At 45.0% G+C, this 22,776-nt stretch overlaps 1 protein-coding gene across 1 annotated transcript in view; it reads left to right on the forward strand.

The window, feature by feature from the left end:
* LOC122787912 (junction plakoglobin-like) overlaps nucleotides 1-22,776 on the forward strand; it is a 497,854-nt gene that overhangs the window by 270,077 nt on the left and 205,001 nt on the right. Inside the window, exon 7 of the mRNA XM_044054837.1 lies at nucleotides 1,316-1,419. Coding sequence (XP_043910772.1) covers nucleotides 1,316-1,419 — 104 coding nt within the window. The remainder of the gene's footprint in view (nucleotides 1-1,315; nucleotides 1,420-22,776) is intronic.

Below are 22,776 nucleotides of genomic sequence, written 5' to 3' on the forward strand. Positions count from 1 at the left end.
TACATTTTAGATGTTATGCATTCAAGTTGCTAGGTGTTTAGATAATTTGTGTTATATTTTGTCTTATGAAATTGCTGCTTTATAGCTTCTGTACCCATCTACAGATAGTTAATTATCATACATGAAGCCCCAGGGGGATGAACTTAGCAATATGACTTTGTAGTAACCATAATTAAATTTAGGAATAAGAGTAAAAATAAAATTATTTATGAAAATGAATTAATTGAATTTTATATGTTGGCATTTAGTCCATAAGGGCACAGATATGTTAATTTATAAAATAAATAGAACATTTGCTATGTGATGTATATTAGTTACTATTTTCTAGTTGTTCACAGTTGCACTATGTAGTTGCACTTTAAAGGAATCCGCTTTTTGTGCAAAAAATATATAATTGATTGGTTAATTGTATATAATTTAATTGTTCTTTTGGTATATAAGGATGTGATTTTTTTTAAGTAAATTAGGTTCATAGATTAGTACTAGGCTAACTGCCCTTGCGAGCCATTTTAAGCCTAGCCAATTATCCCCTGTGAGATTCAAACCCTGTACCTTGTGTTTGTAAGACAAACACCTTAACCATTAGTTTTGTTCCATTGAAGGCGAATGGCCGAGGTACTGGGTCCGGAACATATGATCGTACAATAAAAGAAAATCTACATCTTTTGAGCATTGTTCATCTGTGGTTTTACTTCTTTTGATGTCTCTTTGAAGTCAAGTGAAGGTTTTCTGGTTGGTTGCATTTGTGTGTCCCATCTACAGGTGGAAAAGATCCTTTCAGATCAGTTCACTTGTTAAGGTAACTAAAATAAAAAGCGATGACCAGTGTAATGCTTTGTAACTGGGGTAAAGCACCAAGTACACCTTTTTTTTTGTAATTTTCATGAATCTGCGACACTTCTCATAGTAAATTTTATGCATATTCACCGGCCAGTGAATTAGTAGTTTTCCACACCAAAACTTGGTGTGCTTTTTCAAGGTAGAGTAAGCACACAAGAGAAATAACACCTTGCAGACCACAACTTCAGCAATGACTATTCCTTCCTGGTCATTGCAGTAAAGTAGCACAGGTAGTCTGTAATTAGAAGGCCATTTCCAAGCTCTTCCTTCCTTTCCTCAAATAGTTGAACAGTCCATTGTCCTGTACAATGGAAGTTTGGGAGTGGAACCAAAGAAATGATGAGTGAAATAAGCATTTTCTCCAACAATGCTAGAAGAATGGCAAAGCCAGGTGTTAACATGCTGAAGAAATGTATAATGTGCAGTGAGTGTACTGCTGGTTATGTTTAGTATTAAATGTCTTCATTTTTTGCAGGGGGTATGCAGGCCTTGTCAAAGCATCTGGTGAGTTCAAGCCCACGTCTTGTCCAGAACTGCCTCTGGACACTGCGAAATCTCTCTGATGCAGCTACAAAGCAGGTGAGATGAACTCTGTGACACTTATTCAGAGTTCTTTCTAGAATCATATTCTGTCATAATTAAAACAAGAGGAAAGTACATGCATACCATGTCATTGCGTTTTGTGTGGGCATCTTATTTGCTTGTTGTATTAGAACAGTGTGCTGTGTAAAGGGGCAGTCTTTGAAGTGTTAAAGCCCTACACAAGCCCTATACTAGCAGGTGTAATACTGATGGATAGGAAAATCTTAAACCTTTGAGTAAGGAAAAAAAAAAAAAAATCAGTAATTCAGTTCTGAGCTGCTGGTACTTGAATGTTTGATTTTACAGGTTTCCTGAATTTTGGATTGGCAGTGAATTTGAAATCAATTAATATCTGTAAGAGAAGCAAACAATGTACCCCAGTTAAAGTCTCTGTGTGTGTATTGTGCTGCTGTGGTATTTGAATGTTCCAGTTTAAAAAGAAAAAGAAGTCTTACATATGATCCACTCTATTCACTTCACTTCAATAGGTGGACCAGGAATGTTGCAGGTAGCAGTTGTTAGCCACCTTTTAAGACTATGAAACTTTATGGGGGCTAGGGGTAAAAGTTTCTATCTCCAAATATGCAGCATTCGAGTGGCATTCCTAAGCTCATTAATTATTTTGGTGGCTGTATTTTATATCTTGTCCAGATATTTTTCTTCAGTTTGAAGACTTTCAGTTTCATTTTCAATTGGCAGTTGTAGAGGTTAGAATAGTTTTCACCACCTGTTTCTCTCCCATCATGTCCCATTTTCATCATCAACCCCCTTTTTCCCATTTTTCTACATTGTCAGGGTGTTGTGTTAACTGTCGCCATCTCTTGATTCAGTGCCACACTCATGCCTGACTGTCACAGATATTCTTTCACACACAATCCATCCGCCTCTGCAGGATGCCCTCATTTCCTGTTACCTGCTTCCTGTCTGTACTAAATCATCTTCACCAGATTGCCTTCTGCTTTTCTGCACATGTACCCAAACCACTGCAATCTGTTCTTTGATCTTATCTGCAATTGGAGCTATTTTGACTTCTGCACTTATGTCCTCATTTCTTTGTCAGTCCGACAGTGTGCATCCTACCACTCTTCTCAGGCACTTCATTTCCATCACGTCTAGCTTTCTCATCTGCTCTGTCTTTATTTTACAGAAGCCTGGGCAGTACAGTAGTACTGGTCATGCTGCTCTTTGTACACTTGCTTTTCATCCTCTTTGGCATTCTTCTGTTATACACTACACCCCATACTCTGTCCCAGTTGGTTGGAGCCCCTCTGATTGTAGCTTTAACCTCTTCATTCAGACTTCCCTTCTCATAAACAACCCCTCCCAGATACCTGAAGCTACTAACCTACTCCACTCTCCACCCTTCTACCTCAGTTCTCACTTTCTTCTGATTTTTCCCCAATTTGCTGCCATTACAGCTGTCTCATCTGTACCTAGATGTTCATCGTGCATACAGCTGCAGTAATCACAGATGGGTTCTCTGCCATCAGGCGATCCCTCGGTCGGCCGAATTCCAAAGTCTTGGTCCGACGTCGGTTGTTGTCGCTTTCCCTTCTGACGTCAGTGAGGCCAGAGTATATAAGACACAGCCGACGCCATGTTCTTCAGTCTTTTTTGCCGCGCGGTGCCCGAAGCAGAAGCAGTTCGCAAGTGCCGGTCGGCCAGCTCCTGAATTACGAAAATTTGGAAACCGAAGTCTTCATTCAAGCTAAGTACCCCGTTGGGGAACCTTTTCTTGCCTCAGACCGATGTCAGAAAAAGTTAATAATTGTATTTCTTGTGGGAAGCAAATACCGCATAAGGATTTCCATTCCCTCTGCATACCTTGTTTAGGCCCAGACCACGACGTCTCGGGCTGTCGCTTTTGCGCTACCTTCAATAAACGCACTATTAAGCGTCGGGCGGAGTTCGCCCAACACTATTTTGGTAAAGCTTTCGATTATAAGATGTCGTCGGACACTCCGACTACCGTTTTGTCCAAAAAACGCAAGGAGAAGGACCGACATCACGAGGCCGCGGTCCCCACCGACACCACGCCAAAACAGGCTACACGTGGTCCGGTTCTCAGCGAGACGCCTTTGCAGTCCCTGATTACCGACGACACTCCTTTGGCGGTGTCCTCTGTACCCGAGACTGCTGGGTCCTCGGCCCTTTCCCAGACTACAACCACCGAAGTCTTTGCTAATGTTGAGCCTACTAATGTGGACAGGTCCACCTCCACCCATGGTGTCTTTAGACCCTCATCTTCTTTTTCTATTAAGGCCTTTACTAAATCCAAAGCAGCCAGGCATCCCAAGAGGCCTGTTGCACAGGGCCCATCCCCAGGCCCCATGCCTAAAAAACAGATGCTCAAAATGGCTGAGGATTTAATTACTCTTATCAGGGGTTCTCAACCCCCTCCAGACAAGAGACCCAGAGTGGAGGAAGATTCTCCCTCTTCTGATCAGGGATCCATTTTATCAGAACATTCTGATGTAGAGGAACACTCTTACTCCCCTTTTTGAGGATTCGGATGCAGAGCAGTCCATCCCTTCTGTATCCCCTCCTGAGGATTTTTCCTTTGGGGGAACCTTGCACACCCTGAGGGAACACTTCCATTGGGAAGGCCAAGACTTTTCAGATTCTAAGAAAAGACTTAGGGAATTTCTTTTGTTACCTCAGCACAGACCTCTGGCGATGCCGCCTGTTTTGGACATACTTGATGATGTTTATTCGGAGGCTTGCCTTAACCCGGATTCCCTGCTTCCTGCACCAGTCAAACCTGATAGGTACTACAGAGTACCTAACTCTCACCAATTTCTCTTCAAAAGCCATAATGCTGACCCTGAAACTATTTCACAAGGCCCCAAGGGATTGAAGGCCTCCACTGCCAAGAACCCTCTTCCTGCAGAAAGAGAGTCCAGATCTTTAGAAAGGTGGGGAAAAAATGTATATACCTCGGCCACCCTAGCCATGAGGGCCCTAAATTGTCAGTTTCATATGCTCAAATATCAACAGTTCCTGTTATCACAATTAAGGAATAAAATGTCTCAACCTGAACAACCAGATTTGAGGGAGTTACAGGATATGATGCATAGTGCAGAGCAAGTGGGTAAACATACTTTACAATGTGGTTATGATGCCCTAGAGGCCTCAAGTAGAGCGGCTGCTACAGGATCAGTCATTCGCAGACATGCCTGGCTTAGAGAACAAAACTTGCCTGATCATGTGAAAGCTAAACTTCTAGATGCTCCTTTACAAAAGGATGTGCTGTTTGGTACTAATGCTGAGGAGATACTACGGAAAATGGAGGAAAAAGCCAAATCTATGCAAACTGTCAAAGCCTTTTTACAGGTCCAACCTCCACGTTTTAGCAGAAATTGGCCTTCAAAAAACTGGTCCTTTCCAGCCACTGACAAGCCCCAAAGAGGTAGATACAGGCGCACAAGGGGCAGAGGGCAATCACAAGGATCATACAGAGGCCGACAATGGTAAACTCCAGCACCAAGAGGTGGCGAAGACAGTGCACAACAATACAGGAAGCAAACCCAATGACTCCCTCATTTCCATGCCAAGCAAGTATCAGCTGGCAGCACCTTTGGGAGGAAAGCTAGCATTATTTGCAGGCAATTGGAATATTGTCACAACAGACAAATGGATCCTGGACATTATAAACAGAGGCTACAAATTTCAATTTCACACTCTTCCAAAAATGAGAGGCATGCCAAACCTGCCACTGAATCAAAGGGCAGAGGCACAACTACAAATTTCAAAGCTCATAAGCATGAGAGCTATTCAAGAGGTACCTACTCACGAACAAGGTCAAGGTTTCTATTCAAGACTATTTCTGGTACCAAGGAAAGGAACCGACTGGAGACCCATTTTGGACTTATCCATCCTAAACGCATTTCTACTCGTACCAAAATTCAAGATGCTCACATTACAGCAACTTCTTCCCATGCTGGGCAAGGGGTTTCGGCTGGTAACATTGGACCTCAAGGAGGCATACCTGCATGTCCCAATCAGACAAAGCTGCAGAAGATACCTCAGATTTCTTGCAGGTTCAATCCACTATCAATTCTCTGCATTGCCCTTTGGCTTATCTACTGCGCCCAGAGTATTCACAAAGTGCCTGGCTTCAGTGATTGCCTACTGCAGACTTCAAGGGATACAAATTTACCCTTATTTGGACGACTGCCTGATCCAAGCGGACAGCAAGAACATACTTCTGGAACATCTGGCATACGTGACACTGGGATACACAATCAACAAAGAGAAATCAAGGCTAACACCATCTCAGAAAATAATTTTCTTGGGTGCCAACTTGGACACAAACACCCAGATGGCCTACCTTACGCCAGAAAAGCAGGGGCAACTATCTCAGTACTTCAAAATACTAGAAAAAAGTACCAGGCTTACTGCAAGGAAAATCCTGCAGGCTCTGGGATTCATGGCATCTTGCATTCTTTTAATCCCATGTGCAAAGCTGCATATGAGGAAACTTCAGTGGTACCTAAAAAACCTATGGTCTCAACACAGTCACAGTTTGGAAGCAATAATACCAATAATCCCATGTTTGCAAAAGGAATTTCTATGGTGGGCCCAAGCATGTCAAGCAAACACAGGCCTCCCATTCTGCAAGCCTCAAGCAAAGCAAGTTATCACAACAGATGCCTCAGATTACGCCTGGGGGGGCGCACATGACGGACAGGTGCATCCAGGGCAAATGGTCCCAAAAGGAAAAGCACCTTCACATCAATCTAAAAGAAATGCTAGCAGTAATAAATACAATTACAGCTTTCAAGGACTTCCTGCATCCAGGACCATTACTAATAAGAACAGACAACACCACAGTAATGTGGTACATAAACAAACAAGGAGGAACACATTCATACCCCTTGTGCAGACTAACCATGACTCTTTGGAACTTGGCTCTGGAATGGCAAATCGAACTTCAAGCACAGTACCTGCCAGGATTGGAAAACACGCTGGCAGACAATTTAAGCAGAAATATGACCGATCCACACGAATGGAAGTTACATCCTCAGGTGTTTACAGAAATAATCCAAGTGTGGGGCAGGCCAGACCTAGATCTTTTTGCCTCCCACAGGAATCATCAATTGGAAAAGTTTTGTTCGAGGACCTTTCATCCAAAGGCCTGGAGAGTGGACGCCCTTTCATTCAGTTGGACAGTATGGACAGTTTACGCATTTCCACCTCTGCCTCTTCTGCCCAAGGTGCTTTTGAAAGCAAGAGCAGACAGACCGAAGATGATACTGATTGCTCCAGATTGGCCAAGGCAACACTGGTACCCACTGCTGAGGAGCCTAACACATACTCCCCCCTGGTCACTGCCTCTAATGCCTCTTCTGCTGACTCAACACAGCTACAAAACTCTTCACAGTCAGCTGAAAACACTCAATCTCGCTGCATGGAAAATCCCTTAACACCTCAACAGACCCTACTCTCCAAGGAGGTGCAGGATGTCATTTTGGAGGCCAGAAGGCCATCTACTAGAAAAGCTTACTCCGCAAGATGGAAGCGGTTTTGTTCTTGGAATGAGAAAAAAGGCCAGGACTCTAGAAAACTGAACTTGCCTCAGGTATTACAGTATCTAGCTGAGCTGCTGAACAGTGGACTTTCATTTTCTTCCATAAAAATCCATGCCTCAGCCATTTCTGCAGAATTCAACACGGATCCTCCTTTATTTTCTCACCCACTCTTACGACAGTTCCTCAGAGGGGCTAAGAATATAAGACCACCAAGGAGACAACCAATACCAGCCTGGGATCTTAATTACATACTAGAAAAGTTAACATTGCCTCCTTTTGAACCAGCTGCCTCAACAGATTTGCAATATTTGTCCTGGAAAATTGCCTTCCTTCTGGCTATCACTTCAGCTCGTAGAGTTTCAGAACTACAGGCCCTCATGGCGGTGCAGCCCTTTCTCATTTTCCATCAGGACAGGGTTGCCCTTTGTACCAACCCATCATTTATGCCTAAAGTGGTATCCAGGGTAGCTTTAAATCAAGCCATACACCTTCCTACCTTTTACCCCAATCCTCAAAACAAAGTGAAAGGCTGCTACATTCTTTAGACATCCATAGGCAGCTACGTTACTATTTGGACAGAACAAAGTCCTTCAGGAAATCAGAACAACTCTTTGTGTCCTATGCTGTAGGGGCTCAAGGGAAGCCAGTTTCCAAGCAGACTATTTCAAAGTGGATAGGCCACTGCATACGGTTTTGTTATTCCTATCATGGAAAATCTGTTCCTACAGGTATCGGATCACACTCCACCAGGGCCACAGCTACCTCTACAGCCTTCCTCAGAGGAGTTCCTACCAAAGATATTTTGGAGGCAGCCACTTGGAGTTCTGTACATACCTTCACAAAACACTACCACCTGTCTTTATATTCCAGAACAAGAGCAGGCTTTGCCACTGCTGTTTTGCAGGGCATTCTGGCTCACTCCAGTTCCTCCTAGTACCTACCACCCTGTGCGTAGCTTTGGGACTCTACCCATCTGTGATTACTGCAGCTGTATGCACGATGAATATAGTACAGATTTGTACCTACCATAAATGTAGATGTTAGAGTGCTAATACAGCTGCAGTACAGGTTTCCCTCCCTCCTTCCCCACTTGGTTAAGGCATAGGGCCTAACAACCCCTTCATACAACCTGACTGGGTTATCCTTCTTTGGTTTATTTGCTTGCAACCACTTATTTTGGATTATATTGCATTACTTGTATATATACATATTAGCATAGTTTATGTATTGCCTTCCTTCTGGGGGCACCTGACATCTGGGGCAAGAAAGACTGAAGAACATGGCTGTGTCTTATATACTCTGGCCTCACTGACGTCAGAAGGGAAAGCGACAACAACCGACGCCGGACCAAGACTTTGGAATTCGGCCGACCGAGGGACTGCCTGACGGCAGAGAACCCATCTGTGATTACTGCAGCTGTATTAGCACTCGAACATCTACATTTATGGTAGGTACAAAACTGTACTTTTCATACCATGTGCCTTCAGTTTTTCACCCCATTCCCCCATCCTTTCCTGAAGTTCTTGCTCAGTCTGCCTGTAATGCCACATCTGCATGCAACTTTTGTGATCTGTCCTCTCCACCTTGGTTGCTAATAGAGTCCATCACCAGTATGAACAGCAGTGGGCTCAGAGCTGAACTAACTGGTGCACACCCACTTCCACTAGGAACCTTTCTGTGAGACCGAACACTGTTTGTAGTTGAATCATTAGATCCTTGTACCTAGCCTGCACTAATTCTACCAGTGTTTCTGGGACTTTGAGCCACTGCAGTACTGCTCAAATCAACTTTCTTGGGACCTTGTCGTATTCTAAGTCTAAGAATGACCAATTGGACTCTTCCTCATCTCTAGCTTCTTCTCCAACTGTCTGTCTCACTGCAAACATTGGGTCAGTTATGCTGCATCCTGATCAGAATCCAAACTGCTCATCTCCCAACTCTTATTTTCTACCACTTTGCGTATCAGTTTGTCAATCACCCTCTCCAGAAATTTAATACAATGTGACATGAGTTCAGTACCGCCATACTGCCCATAGCTGTGGATGTCCCCTTTGTTCTTGTAGATTGGCACAAGTGTTCTTATTCTCCAGTCATCTGATGTATGCCTTTCTCTCCACACTGCTGTGAGTAGCCTCAGGAGCCATTTCACACATCTCACTCAGCATCTTTACCATATCTGCTGTGACCTCATCTGAGCCTGCTGCTCTCCCCTACTTCATTTTCCCAAGTATTATTGTTACTTCCAGGGTGGCCTTCTCTTCTCTCATCGTTGGCTGTCTGGGGCAGTACAGCTTCCGAGGGGTTTCTTCATTCAGACGCTGCTGAAAGTACGCCTTCCATCCGCCTTTGTCATGCGGACTGGTGAGTAGGTTGTTGCTGGCATCTCTTATGAAGGGTATCTATCTTTTCTGTTTTTGTCTTGCAACCAGATATAATTTTTGTGTCACCTACTGAGTTAACTTATCAGAAGCTGGTAGAGTACCTCTGGTGCCCTGTTCTTTGCTATTGCACCTCCTGTCTTAGCTTCTTTGTTAGCCAACCAGTATTCCTTCTGAGCCTAGTCATGGTTTTCTATCTCCCACTTTTTCTTGCACTCTTTCTTTTGATGACTTCCTGCACTTCTGCATTCCACCTCTATCTTTCCTTGTGTACCTTATTTCCATACCTGGCTCAGCCACGCATCTGTTCTGTACTCCTCACATTTACTGTTTTGAGGTGCTGCCATTCTTCTTTTCCTAGGTTCATAGATGTGTACTAGGCGAATGGCCCTGGAGTCTTTACAAACCTAGCCCGTAGAAGTGTCCTGGCATTGTGCCGCCCTACGTTGGTTCCCAGTGCCTCTATCCAGTAGAGCCACTGGAGTGAACCCCGGGGTGAACTTTCTATTTCCCATCCACTCATCAAGATTTCTCTTGAGGGCCAGTGGTGCGCTCTGCTTGACATGTATGGGAAGTCTATGCCATAGGTAGGTACTAGGCTGTTGGCCCTAGGGCCTATATAAGCCTAGCCAAAAGGTACCCTGGCTTTTGCCACCCAAGAAAATCATTTTCCTGTGCCCCTGTCGAGCGCCACAGAAGGTGATCCCTGGGGTGAATTTCCTATCTCCCATCCAGTCATCAAGATTTTTCTTGAAGAGTGTTAATGAGGAGCCTTGTTTGATATAGATAGGTAGTTTGTTCCAGAGTATGGGAAGTCTCTGGGATGGGAATCTATCCCTCCAGCATGTTCTGTTTATTGTGGTGACAAGGTTTAGGTCATTAGAGCGTGTAGCTCGGAGGGATTGGGATTTCTTTAAGTGGAGCATGTCCAATAGCTCTGGGTTTGATATAGCTTTGTATGTTAGGCAGAGATCACCTCTGAGTAGGTGATATGTCAGAGTAAAGCTGGAGATCTTCTTCGTGTTTCACTGTTGCAGTCATTACATTTGGGTTATCTGCCTGCAGGTAGCCTTCAGCCAGGCTGAATACCAGAGTCTTGGATTTCTGCGTCTGATGCGGTCTCCTCTTCCATGATGTCAGGTCGTCAGGGGTATAAAACCATGCAGCCGACACCATTACATCAGTCTTTCTTGCCGCGCGGTGCCTGAAGCAGTTCACAAGTGTAGGTCAGCTGACTCCTGAAATTTTCATTTTAGAGTTTCAGAACTGAAGACTTCAAAAAAGCTAAGTACCCCACTGGGGATCCTTTTTTTTGCTCTTAAACCAGTGTCAGTAAAAGTTAACAATTGTCTTACTCGTGGAAAGCAAATACCTCAAAGATTTTCATTCCTTGCTTAGGCCCAGACCACAACGTCCCTCACTGTCTGTTTTGTGCTTTTATTCAACCACCGAACTATTCGTCGTAGGTCTATTTTTGCAGCAAATTATTTTGGTACTCTGTTTAACTATCTAGAAATGTCGTCGGTAAACCATCAGACTGCCGATATTCCAAAAAAAACGTAAAATGGAGACAGACCGCATAGGTCCAAAACTGCCAACGACTCTTCCGCTAAGCTAGTTGCCAGTTCACCGGTACTCAGTGAGGTGCTTTCACAGCCCCTGATACCTGCTACTTCAGATTCGCAGGCCTCTACTGAGACCCATTCAGAGTCCGGTATGCCGCGAGATGCTTCTTCGACTATGGTACCTGCGGATGTCTCTACCTTGGATGGGTCCAGAGCCGCTGTGCAGGCATTGCCTTCTGAGGGTGTATTCAGGCCTACAGACTTGCATTTCAAACAGATGTCATCTTCTTCAAGGCCTAAAACTCGACCCATGCCTAGAAAACCGACGTCCAAACTGCATGGTCAGGCCCATATGCCTAAAAAAACAAATAAGAATAGCTGAAGACCTTATTACTTTAATTAGGGGAAGCCAGCCTTCCCCCTGTAAGAGACTTAGAACTGATTTTCCTTCTGATTCTTCCAGGATTCTGAAATTTTTGTTTCTTCTGATTACTAGGATTTGCTCTTATCTACTTATGAGGATTGTGATGCAGAGCATTCCATTCCTTCTGCTTCCTCTCCAGAAGATTTGTCTTGTGGTGAAACCTTGCACAGTCTTGGGGAGCATTTCTGCTGGGAAAGCTGACTCCAAAAAGAGGCTTAGGGAATTCTTACTCCTCCCTCTACACAGGCCTTTAGCTATCCCTCCTGTCCTGGACATTGTAGATGATGCCTTCTTGGAATCCAGCCTGGCCCCAGACACTTTACCTCCAGCTCCCAGAAAACCTGACTGGTATTAGAGTACCTGACTCTCACAAGTTCCTCTTCAGGAATCCTACTGCGGACCCAGAGACCATTTCCCAGGGACCTAAAGGCATTAAGGCTACCACTGCCAAAAACCCTACCCCTTCTGATAGAGATTCCAGGGCCTTGGACAGAAGGGGTAAGAAGGTATACACTTCTGCTACTTTGGCCATTAGGGTTTTAAACTGTCAGTTTCATATGTTAAAGTATCAGCAGCATATTATGGGACTACTTAAACAGAAAATTATGTTGATTCCTGACTGTGCTGAAAATAAAGAATAACAGGATTTAATGCATTCTCCTGAACAAGTTCGTAAACCTACTTTGCAGTGTGGTTTTGACTGTTTAGAAGCATCTTGCAGGGCTGCTGTCACTGGGTCTGTACTTAGAAGGCATGCTTGGCTTAAGGAGAAAAACTTGCCAGATCATGTTAAAGCTAAATTACTGGATGCTCCCTTAAACCAAGACCGCCTGTTTGGCAACAAAGCAGAAGCCGTCCTTAAAAAGATGGAGGAAAAAGCTAAATCTATCCAAACTGTTAAAGATTTCCTGCAAGTACAGCCTCCCAGATTTAGTAGGCATTGGCCATCTAAGAATTGGTCCTTTCCAGTCTCTTCCAGGCCTTCTCTCCAAACCCAGGAACAGCAGACCACCTAGGCTACAGTCTCAAGGCGCACACAGGCCTAAGCAGTGGGGGGCTCCCACTTCCAAAGCTGGAAGTAGTAAGACACCCCCCTATGGAAAAATGTCACAATGACTTAACCTTAAACCTTCCAAGCCCTGCTCAACTGCCTCCTCCCTTATGGGGAAAGATTGCCCTGCATGCAAAAAATGGGAATTCATTACCCAGGACAAATGGGTTTTAAATATAGTATTCCAAGGATACAGATTCCACTTCCACACCATACCAACCGCAAACAGTTGGCCAGACCTACCCCCCCCCCCCAAATCAGTGGGTAGAGGCTCAACAGCATCTCTTCTAAGTATCAGGGCTATCCAGCCTGTACCAGTAGAAGAAATGGGACAAGGTTTTTACTCAAGACTCTTCCTGGTACCCAGAAAAGACAGCTCCTGGCATCCTATCCTGGACCTCTCTATTCTAAACACCTTTTTGGTAATCCCAAAATTCAAAATGCTAGCACTTCAACAGCTGCTTCCTATGCTAGGCAAAGATGCCTGTTTGGCAAACTTAGACTTATTGGAATGTGCAGGTAAGCTTCCTTTAAGGGAATCTTGCAGGAAATACCTACACTTCAGAGCAGGCTCCATGCACAGGCTCCATGCGCTATCAGTTCTCTGCACTTCCTTTTGGCTTATCTACTGCACCCAGGGTATTAACAGTGTCTAGCTCCAGCCATTGCATTTTGCAGGCAGAGAAACATTCAGATATACCCATACCTGGATGATTGTCTAATTCAGGCAGAAAGCCAGGACCTGCTATTAAAACCTCTGGCATTTGTCAAACCTCTAACCTCGCTGGGGTACACCATAAACAAAAAGAAATCTCATCTAGTACCCTGCCAGCAAATTGTATTCCTGGGAGCAAGCTTGAACACAACTTCCCAGATGGCTTACCTCACACCAGAGAAACAAGTTTGACAGCTTACTTCAACCTACTGGCCAAAAAGACCCAGCTATCTGCAAGGAAAAATCCTGCAAGCCCTGGGGTTCATGGCCTCTTCCATTCCACTAATTCCATATGCAAGACTGCAAATGAGGAAACTACAATGGTATCTAAAAAGCCTATGGTATCAACATTCTCAGGACCTGGAGACAGTGATTCCCCTCATTCCTTGTATAAAGACAGAGTTCCTTTGGTGGGCAGAGGCCTGCCACCTAAACAAGGGGCTCCCTTTCAATCTACCCCCTGCCACCCAAACCCTGACTACAGACTATGCATGGGGGGGTTTACTTGACAGGGCGGTGCATTCAGGGCAAATGGAACCAGAGTCAGATGCATCTGTATATCAACCAAAAAGCAATGTTAGCTGTACAGAATTCCCCTGACAGCCTTCAAAGACCATATCCTTCCAGGGCAATTATTGGTAAAGACCGGTAACACCACAGTTATGTGGTACATAAACAAGCAGGGGAGAACCTACTCATACCCTCTCTGCTAACTAGCCATGGCTCTGTGGAACACAGCCCTGAGCTACCAAGTGCACCTACAAGCTCAATTCCTGCCAGGCAAGCTAAATTCACTGGCAGACCTAAGCAGAAATCTCATGGACCCATACGAATGGAAATTGGAACCAAAGAAATTCAACCTCTTGCGGAAAAAAATGGGGGACTCCAGAGAGAGAACTGTTTGCCTCCCCTCAGAACTACCAATTGGACAAAGTCTGTACAAGGACTCCCCACAGTCAAGCTTGGAAACTGGATGCCCTGTCCTTTTACCTGGGAAAGCCTCTCAGTTTATGCCTTTCCCCCTTTGCCTCGCCTCTCAAAGATTCTGCTAAAGATCAAACGGGACAAATCAAGGACAATACTGATTGCACCAGACTGGCCTCGCCAGCACTGGTACCCTCTCTTGTGCAGTATGATGCTGCTGGATCCATGGCACCTACCGCAGACACCTTCCCTGCTGTTCCAGCAGGCGGGCCAGATTCTGCACCCTCGGCTTCAAACCCTGAACCTTGCAGCCTGGCTAATTCCTTGAGCTCTTCAATAGCATCCCTTAGTAAGCAGGTGCTAGATGTCATTCTGGAAGCAAGGAGACTTAGTACTAGAAAATCCTATGCTGAAAAGCGGAAAAGATGCTGTTCCTGGAGCCAGACTCCGGGGATGGGCACTATGGTGCCCAGATTACCTCATATCCTTCAGTACTTAACAGAACTACTCCAAAAGGGCCTATCCTTCTCATCTATCAAAATTCATGCCTCTGCCATTTCAGCACATTATAATACTGAACCCACCCCTCTTCTCTCACCTACTATTAAAACAGTTCCTCAGAGAGGCTAAAAATATAAGACCCCCCCCCCCAGGCGAGCCCCTACTCCAGCCTGGGATATTAACTTTGTATTGGAAAAGTTCACTGTCCCTCCATTTTAACCAGTTGCAACTGCAGAGTTGAAATTCCTTTCTTGGAAAATGGCCTTCCTTCTAGCCATCACTTCAGCTAGAAGTGTCTGAATTAAAGGCCCTTATGGTAGTGGAGCCCTTCATTATCTTCCATGCAGACAGGGTTTTCCTCAGGACCAATCCTTCTATTATGCCCAAGGTGGTGTCTAGTGTGGCCCTAAATCAGTCCATTCATTTGCCTACTTTTTTCCCGAATCCGCAAAACAAACGAGAGAGAATACTGCACTCTTTGAACGTGCACAGACAACTAAGGACCAAGCTTCTCAGAAAATCTGAACAGCTGCTAGTTGGCTTTGCTGCAGGGGCAGAGGGGAAAGCCATTTCAAAGCAAACCATTTCTAAATGGATAGCCCATTTCATTCATTTCTGCTATAAGCACCATGGAAAACCTACCCCACAGGGGATTACATCACATTCCACCATGGCTGCCTCTACCTCTACAGCCTTTCTCAGAGGAGTCTCTACCAGGGACATCCTAGAAGCTGCTACCTGGAGCTCTGTACATAACTTCACCAAGCATTACCACATGCCTATTTTTTCTAAATCCAGAGCTGGTTTTGCCACTGAAGTTTTGCAGGGCTTAATAGCTGGCCGTAATGCTCTCTAACTTCCTCCTCCCTTCCTTAGCTTTTGGAATCAACCCAAATATAATGACTGCAACAGTGAAACATGAAGAACATAGTACAGTTGTGTACACTTGCCATAAATATAGACGTTTGAGTGCATTCACTGTTGCAGTCCTGGTTACCCTCCCTCCAGCTCCCTGACTTTTCTTGGCTATACCTTTCTTCTTGTTTGGTGTATTTAAGCTTTCTGGTGTATTTGCTTTTTTTTGGAGGTGTAACCTAACACATAATTGCTTCCCGTTATGGGGGTGCCTGACATCTGGGGCAAGAAAAGCTGATGTAATGGCATCTGCTGCATGTTTTATACCCCTGAGGTCATGGAAGAGGAGACTGCATCCGATGCAGAAATCCAAGACTCTGGTATTCAGGCCAGCTGAGGGCTACCTGCAGGCAGATAACCCAAATGTAATGACTGCAACAGTAAAAAAGTGTTCACGACTACTTTTTTTGGGATGGTCTGCGTAGGGCATCTGTTTGAGGCCGGTAATCCTCTTTGTGAGGTATTTCTGTGGCCTTTCTGGTTGTGTAGATGTCTTGTGAGGTACATACCAAAAGGAGCGTTGTACTCCTATAATGGGTCTAATGAGTGATGAGTAGAGGGGAACAATGACCTCTTTTTTTCTGGATGAGAAACCTTTTGTGATGAGGTGTGCCACGTAGGATTTCCTGACTACTGTGGCTATGTGGTTATCAAAGGAGAGACTACTGTCCACCTGTGTCCCAAGGTCTCTTATCATACTTTCAGTGTTAAGTAGACTACTGCCTATGTGGTAGTTCATGGGTAAAGAGTTTTTACCAAAAGGGATGACAATGCACTTTTTGGCATTGAGCTTGAGGCCATGGCTTTGACACCAGGCATCTGTCTCAGTGAGGCCCTTTTGTAGGATGTCCACATCGTTAGGAGTTTTGATTATGGCTCCTAGTTTGCAGTACTCTGCGAACTTTGTTAGCGAAAGACCACCTGTGTTAGTCTGTACTTCAGAGAAGTAGATACCAAACAGGAGAGGACCTAGGACTGAACCCTGTGGTACCCCACTTGTCACTGGTCTGAAGTTGGATTTAGAGTCTGCTACGTTCACAGTGTGGGTTCTGTCAGTGAGCCAGTTGCCAACCCATCTTTTGACACTAGGATTTATACCTAGTTGAGTGAGTTTATCTATAATTCCAGAGTGGGGGATGGTGTCAAAAGCCTTGGCGAGATCTAGATAGGCTGCGTGAGCCACCTTACCCTCATCTACGGCTTTGGTGACTGCTTCAAAGAAGTCCATCAGGTTTAGGAGACATGATCTGCCTTTTACAAACCCGAACTGGAAAGGGTCCAGAGTTTGGAGAATACCAATGTCATTGTTTATAAGTTCCATGATGATATGTTCCATAGCCTTGTAGACCAGGCTCATCAGGCTAATGGGGCGGTAGTTCCCGGGGTCCATAGTGGCTCCCTCTTTGTGGAGTGGGATAACCATTGCTGTGTGCCATTCAGTGGGCACAAAGCCCGAGGTGAGGCTATGATTGAACATGGTACTTAGGTGGGGTAACAAATGTAGAAAAACCACTGACTGTACCACAGCTAGGGAGTTTATTAGAATGAAACTAAAACGTGTCATAAATCCAAAGTACAAAGGCTAGCACTTTCAGGGATTTACCCCTTCATCAGACAACCGTTATAAATCCCACAATCCCGTAAATACTATACAACAGGCACATGATATTTTCAAAAAATACTGTAATTGCTATTAATTGAAATGAAACGGTAACAATGCCAGTTGCCTGTTCTCAGTGAGGCGCTTTCACAGCCCCTGATTCCCGGTACTTCTGATGCCGCGAGATGCTTCAATTGTGGAACCCGTGGAAGTCTCTACCTTAGATAAATCCGGAGCTGCTGTGCAGGCACTGGCTTCTGAGGCTGTTTTCAGGCCTACAGATTTGTGTATTACGACGCCATCTTCAAAACTAAGGCCAAAATCTAAATCTGTCTAAAAAAACTGATGCCTGTGCCACATGTGCAGGCCCCTATGCCTAAAGAACAAATGGTCAAAATGGCTGAAGATTTAATTACTCTGATCAGGGATAGCCACCCCCCACCTTTTAAGAGGCCTAGGCAAGACATTGATTGTGAATCTGCTGAACAGGATTCTATTTCTTCTGACTCTTCTAATGAACAGGATTTATCTATACCTACCTATGAAGACTCTGATGCAGAAGATTCCATTCCTTCTGCTTCTCCCCCTGAGGATTTTTCTTTTAGGGAAACTTTACATACCTTAAGGGAACATTTCCACTGGGAAAGTCAGGGTTTCTCTGAATCTAAAAAGAGACTTGGAGATTTTCTTCTTCTTCTTCTTCAGCATAGGCCTTTGGCTGTACCTCCTGATGTCCTTCAAGGATGCATCTGCAGTTTTAACAAATGGGTTGTCCTGTCGTCAGGCAGCCCTTCGGTCGGCCGGATTCCAAAGTCTGGGTCTGGCTTCGGCTGGTGTCGCACTTCACCCGACGTCATTGCGGCAGTTCTTCGGGTATAAAGGCATCAGCCGACGCCATTTTCCTCAGTCTTTCTTGCCGCGTGGCGCCCGAAGCAGAAGCTGTTCGCAAGTGCCGGTCGGTCAGATCCAGAGATTACTACTACCGAATACTACTTCGAAGACTTCTATAAAGCTAAGTACCCTGTTGGGGACTCTTTCTTGCCTCAGCCGATGTCAGAGAAAGTTAATAACTGTTTATCTTGTGGGAAACAAATACCTCATAAAGATTTCCACTCCTATTGCATACTTTGTTTAGGCCCAGACCACGACGTAGCAGCTTGTCTAGCCTGTGCTTCTTTTAACCGGCGGACGCTTAAACGTCGCTCGGACTTTGCTGAACAGATTTTCGGCTCCGATTTTGCCTACATTATGCCGCCGGATCCTCCGACCACGCAAATAACCAAAAAGCGCAAAAAAAAAGACCGACACTCGTGGTCCGCGGTTTCGGCCGAAACCGCGGTTAAGCAACCCGCGAGTGTCTCTGTTTCTGCCGAAACCGAGCAAGCGGTTCTTTCTTCTGCCGATAACTTGCCTTCTACCGAGGCCTCTTCTATCCTGGTAGAAACGGCTTCGGAAATCCAACCTTCTGTTGCGATTTCACAGGAATTATCAGACACCATTCCCCTAGATATTTCCACCTCTGCACGTGGAGCTGCTAGGCCTCCTCCAGCTATGTCTATTAAGGCCTTTGCCAGGGCTAAAGCAGCCAAAGCTTCAAAACCTGGGCCTGCCAAGCCCCCCTCTCACAGGCCCAGCACCAGCTCCCATATGCTTTCTTTGGCAGAGGATCTCATCTCTTTAATACGTGGATCCCAGCCTCATCCAGACAGGGCCTCTCTCCCTCCTCCAGAAAAGAGGCCTAGAGCAGAGCCCCCTGAGCCAGTAGCCACGGATGATTCCTCCGATGACTCAGAACATACAGACCCTCCTGAGGCTTCTTATTCTCCTTACGAAGACTCTGATGCTGAGGAGTCCATCCCTTCAGCCTCTCCTCCTGAGGAATTTTCCTTTGGGGAAACCTTGCATGCTATGAGGGAACAATTTCAGTGGCAGGGCCAAGATTTCTCAGACTCTAGAAAAAGGCTTAGGACCTTTCTACACTTGCCACAGCATAGGCCTTTAGCTATACCTCCAGTTCTATCTGTTGTTGATGATGCATTTAATGATGCTTGCACTACTCCTGATACTTTACCTCCGGCTCCTGCTAAGCCCGATAGGTACTACAGGGTCCCGGACACTCATCACCATTTATATAAGGCCCCTTTTGCAGATCCAGAGACTATCTCCCAGGGCCCTAAAGCTGTAGCAGCTACTTCTTCTAAAACCCCTCCCTCTGAAAGGGAATCCAGGTCCTTAGAGATGGGGTAAAAGTTTACACCTCTGCTACTTTGTCAGCTAGAGCTTTGAACTGCCAATTTCATATGATTCAATATCAAGAGTTTATGCTTGACCAGTTGACTAAAAAGCTGTCCTCTGAAGAATCTATAGATAAAAAGTATGTTCAAGAAATGTTACATAACATACAGCAGGTTAGTAACCATTCTTTAAAATGTGGCTATGATGTACTGGAGGCTTCCTTTAGATCAGCCATGACTGGCACAGTTATCAGGAGGCATGCATGGTTGAAAGAACAGGCAGTACCAGACCATGTCAAATCTAAGCTTTTGGATGCACCTATGGACAAGGTCAATTTATTTGGTGCCCCCGCACAGCAGGTACTAAAAAAGATGGAAGAGAAAGCAAAATCTGTACAAACAGTAAAAGATTTCTTACAAGTTCAACCTCCAAGGTTTAGCACTAATTGGCCCTCCAAGAATTGGTCCTTTCCAGACTCCTCTAAGGCACAAAGAGGCAGGAATAGGCGCTCTAGAGGCAGAAACCAATCCAGGGGTGCCTACAGGGGTCACCAGTGGCAGGGTAACAACCAACGAGGCACGGATACAGCCACCACCACTACAACAACTCAATCACAGTGACTTGGCGGTGGCACCGCCTACCAGGGAACAACTGGAAGCACCCTTAGGCGGAAAGCTAACATTATTTTCAAAAAACTGGCACTGCATTACAAGAGAAAAATGGATTTTGCAGACTATAGACAAAGGTTACAGGTTCCATTTCCATACACTGCCCGGAAAGAGAGGAATGCCAAACCTTCCACCTTCTCAAAGGGCAGAAGCTCTAAAACAAATATCTCTATTACTAAGAATGCGAGCTGTGGAAAAGGTACCATTTATGGAGCAAGGGAAGGGATTTTACTCCAGGCTCTTCCTGGTACCAAGAAAAGAAAACAAATGGAGGCCTATTCTAGACCTGTCCGCTTTAAACACATTCCTCATTGTTCCAAAATTCAAAATGCTGACCCTACAGCAGCTTCTTCCCATGCTGGGCAAGGAGTCTTGGCTGGTAACTCTAGATCTCAAGGAGGCATACCTGCACGTCCCCATAAGACCAATTTGCAGAAGATACCTCAGATTTCTTGCAGGATCAGAGCATTATCAATTCTCAGCATTGCCTTTTGGCTTATCTACTGCGCCCAGAGTGTTCACGAAATGCCTGGCATCAGTAATCGCTCATTGCAGACTTCAGGGAATTCAAATCTATCCCTACCTGGACGACTGCCTGATACAAGCGGACAACAAAAACAAATTAACAGAAGACTTACAAAGAGTCATCTACCTGTTACAAGCCCTGGGATATACAGTCAATACAAGAAAGTCAAGGCTAATTCCATCCCAAATAATAACCTTTCTGGGTGCAGAACTAGACACATCAAGACAAATGGCATTTCTAACTGCAGAAAAGAAAGAGCAACTTCCTCTCTACTTCTTGGCATTAACAAAGCACAGTCATCTAACTGCAAGAAAAGTGCTACATGCTCTAGGCTTCATGGCATCCTGCATAATTCTGGTCCCTCATGCCAGGCTTCATATGAGAAAGCTACAGTGGTACCTAAAAAATTTATGGTCTCAGCACAAGCACAGCCTAGAAACCAAAATTCCAATGATCCCATGCCTGAAACAAGAGTTCTTATGGTGGGCTCAGGCCTGTCAATCAAACACAGGACTGCCCTTCTGCAAAAGTCAACCAAGGCAGACTATCACGACAGATGCCTCGGACCTCGGATGGGGGGCACACATGATGGACAAGTGCATTCAAGGCCTATGGACTCAAGACCAGCTGCATCTGCACATAAATCTAAAAGAAATGATGGCAGTAAAATTGGCAATCCAGGCATTCAGACCTCTTCTCCAAGAAGGCCAGTTGATAAGGACAGACAACACCACAGTTATGTGGTACATCAACAAACAGGGAGGCACACACTCATACCCCCTATGCCGGCTGGCACTGGACCTATGGGATGTGGCTCTGAGTTACAACATTCAGTTACAGGCAATTTATGTACCAGGGAAGGAAAACATTCTAGCAGACATATTAAGCAGAACTATAACAGATGCCCACGAATGGATGCTGCATCCGGACATTTTCAAAACCATCACAAGAGAATGGGGATTACCACAAATAGACTTGTTTGCATCCCCATGCAATCACCAGTTGAAGAAATTCTGCACAAGGACTTACCACCCACTTGCTTGGAAGGTGGACTCCCTATCCTTCAGTTGGAAAAGCCTGACAGCATACGCATTCCCACCACTACCTTTGATGCACAAGGTGCTTCTCAAGATCAAGGAGGAACATCCGAGGATCATCCTGATAGCCCCAGACTGGCCAAGACAACATTGGTATCCACTGCTGAGGAGCATGTCCCGGGAACAAATATGGAAACTGCCCCTGATCCCATTACTGCTGACACAGAACAACTACAACATACTGCATCCAAACCTAAAAACTCTGCAGCTAACTGCCTGGAACATTACATAACAGCAATTAACCCAAATTTATCCCAAAGGGTTAAAGACATAATCCTGGAGGCTCGTAGACCTTCAACAAGAAAGAATTATGCAGCAAAATGGAAAAGATATCTCATCTGGAGTACTGCAAAGGGGCAAGATGTGACACTGGTGAACATAGCCAACATCCTGGAATACTTGGCGGAGCTCTTCCATACAGGCCTGTCCTATTCCTCCATCAAGATACATGCATCAGCTATTTCAGCAGAATACAGCTTGAATCCTCCTGTCTTCTCGCATCCTCTGCTCAGACAGTTTCTGAGGGGAATTAAAAATGTAAAACCTCCCAGGAAACCTCCATTGCCAGCATGGGACTTGAACTTTGTGCTAGAAAAGCTGACTCTACCTCCTTTCGAGCCAGCAGCTACAGCAGAATTGCAATACTTATCCTGGAAGACTGCTTTCCTGCTGGCAATAACTTCAGCAAGAAGGGTCTCTGAACTACAGGCTTTAATGGCAGTACAACCCTTCCTGATCTTCCATCAAGATATCCTTGAGAACAAATCCTACATTCATGCCTAAGGTGGTATCCAGAGTCTCTTTAAATCAGGCTATCCACCTTCCTACATTCTTCCCCAATCCACAGAACAGGGGAGAAAAGCTCTTGCATACCTTGGATGTACACAGACAATTACGCTACTACCTGGACAGGACAAAAAACAATAGAAAAACTGACCAGCTTCTGGTAGCTTATGCAACAGGAAAGGAAGGAAAACCAATTTCTAAACAGACAATCTCCAAATGGATAGGAAATTGCATTAGATTTTGTTACTCCTACCATGGAAAGAAAACTCCAGAGAACATCAGGCCTCACTCCACAAGGGCCACAGCCACTACCACAGCTTTCTTACGAGGAGTGGCCACCAAGGACATTATAGAGGCTGCTACTTGGACCTCCGTGCATACATTTGCCAAGCATTATAACTTACCTCTATACTCTAGATCCCGTGCTGGTTTTGCCAC

Source organism: Protopterus annectens, chromosome 13.part0 (genome assembly GCF_019279795.1).
Source record: "Protopterus annectens isolate FY-2018-M chromosome 13.part0, PAN1.0, whole genome shotgun sequence".
NCBI classification, from domain to species: Eukaryota; Metazoa; Chordata; order Ceratodontiformes; family Protopteridae; genus Protopterus; species Protopterus annectens.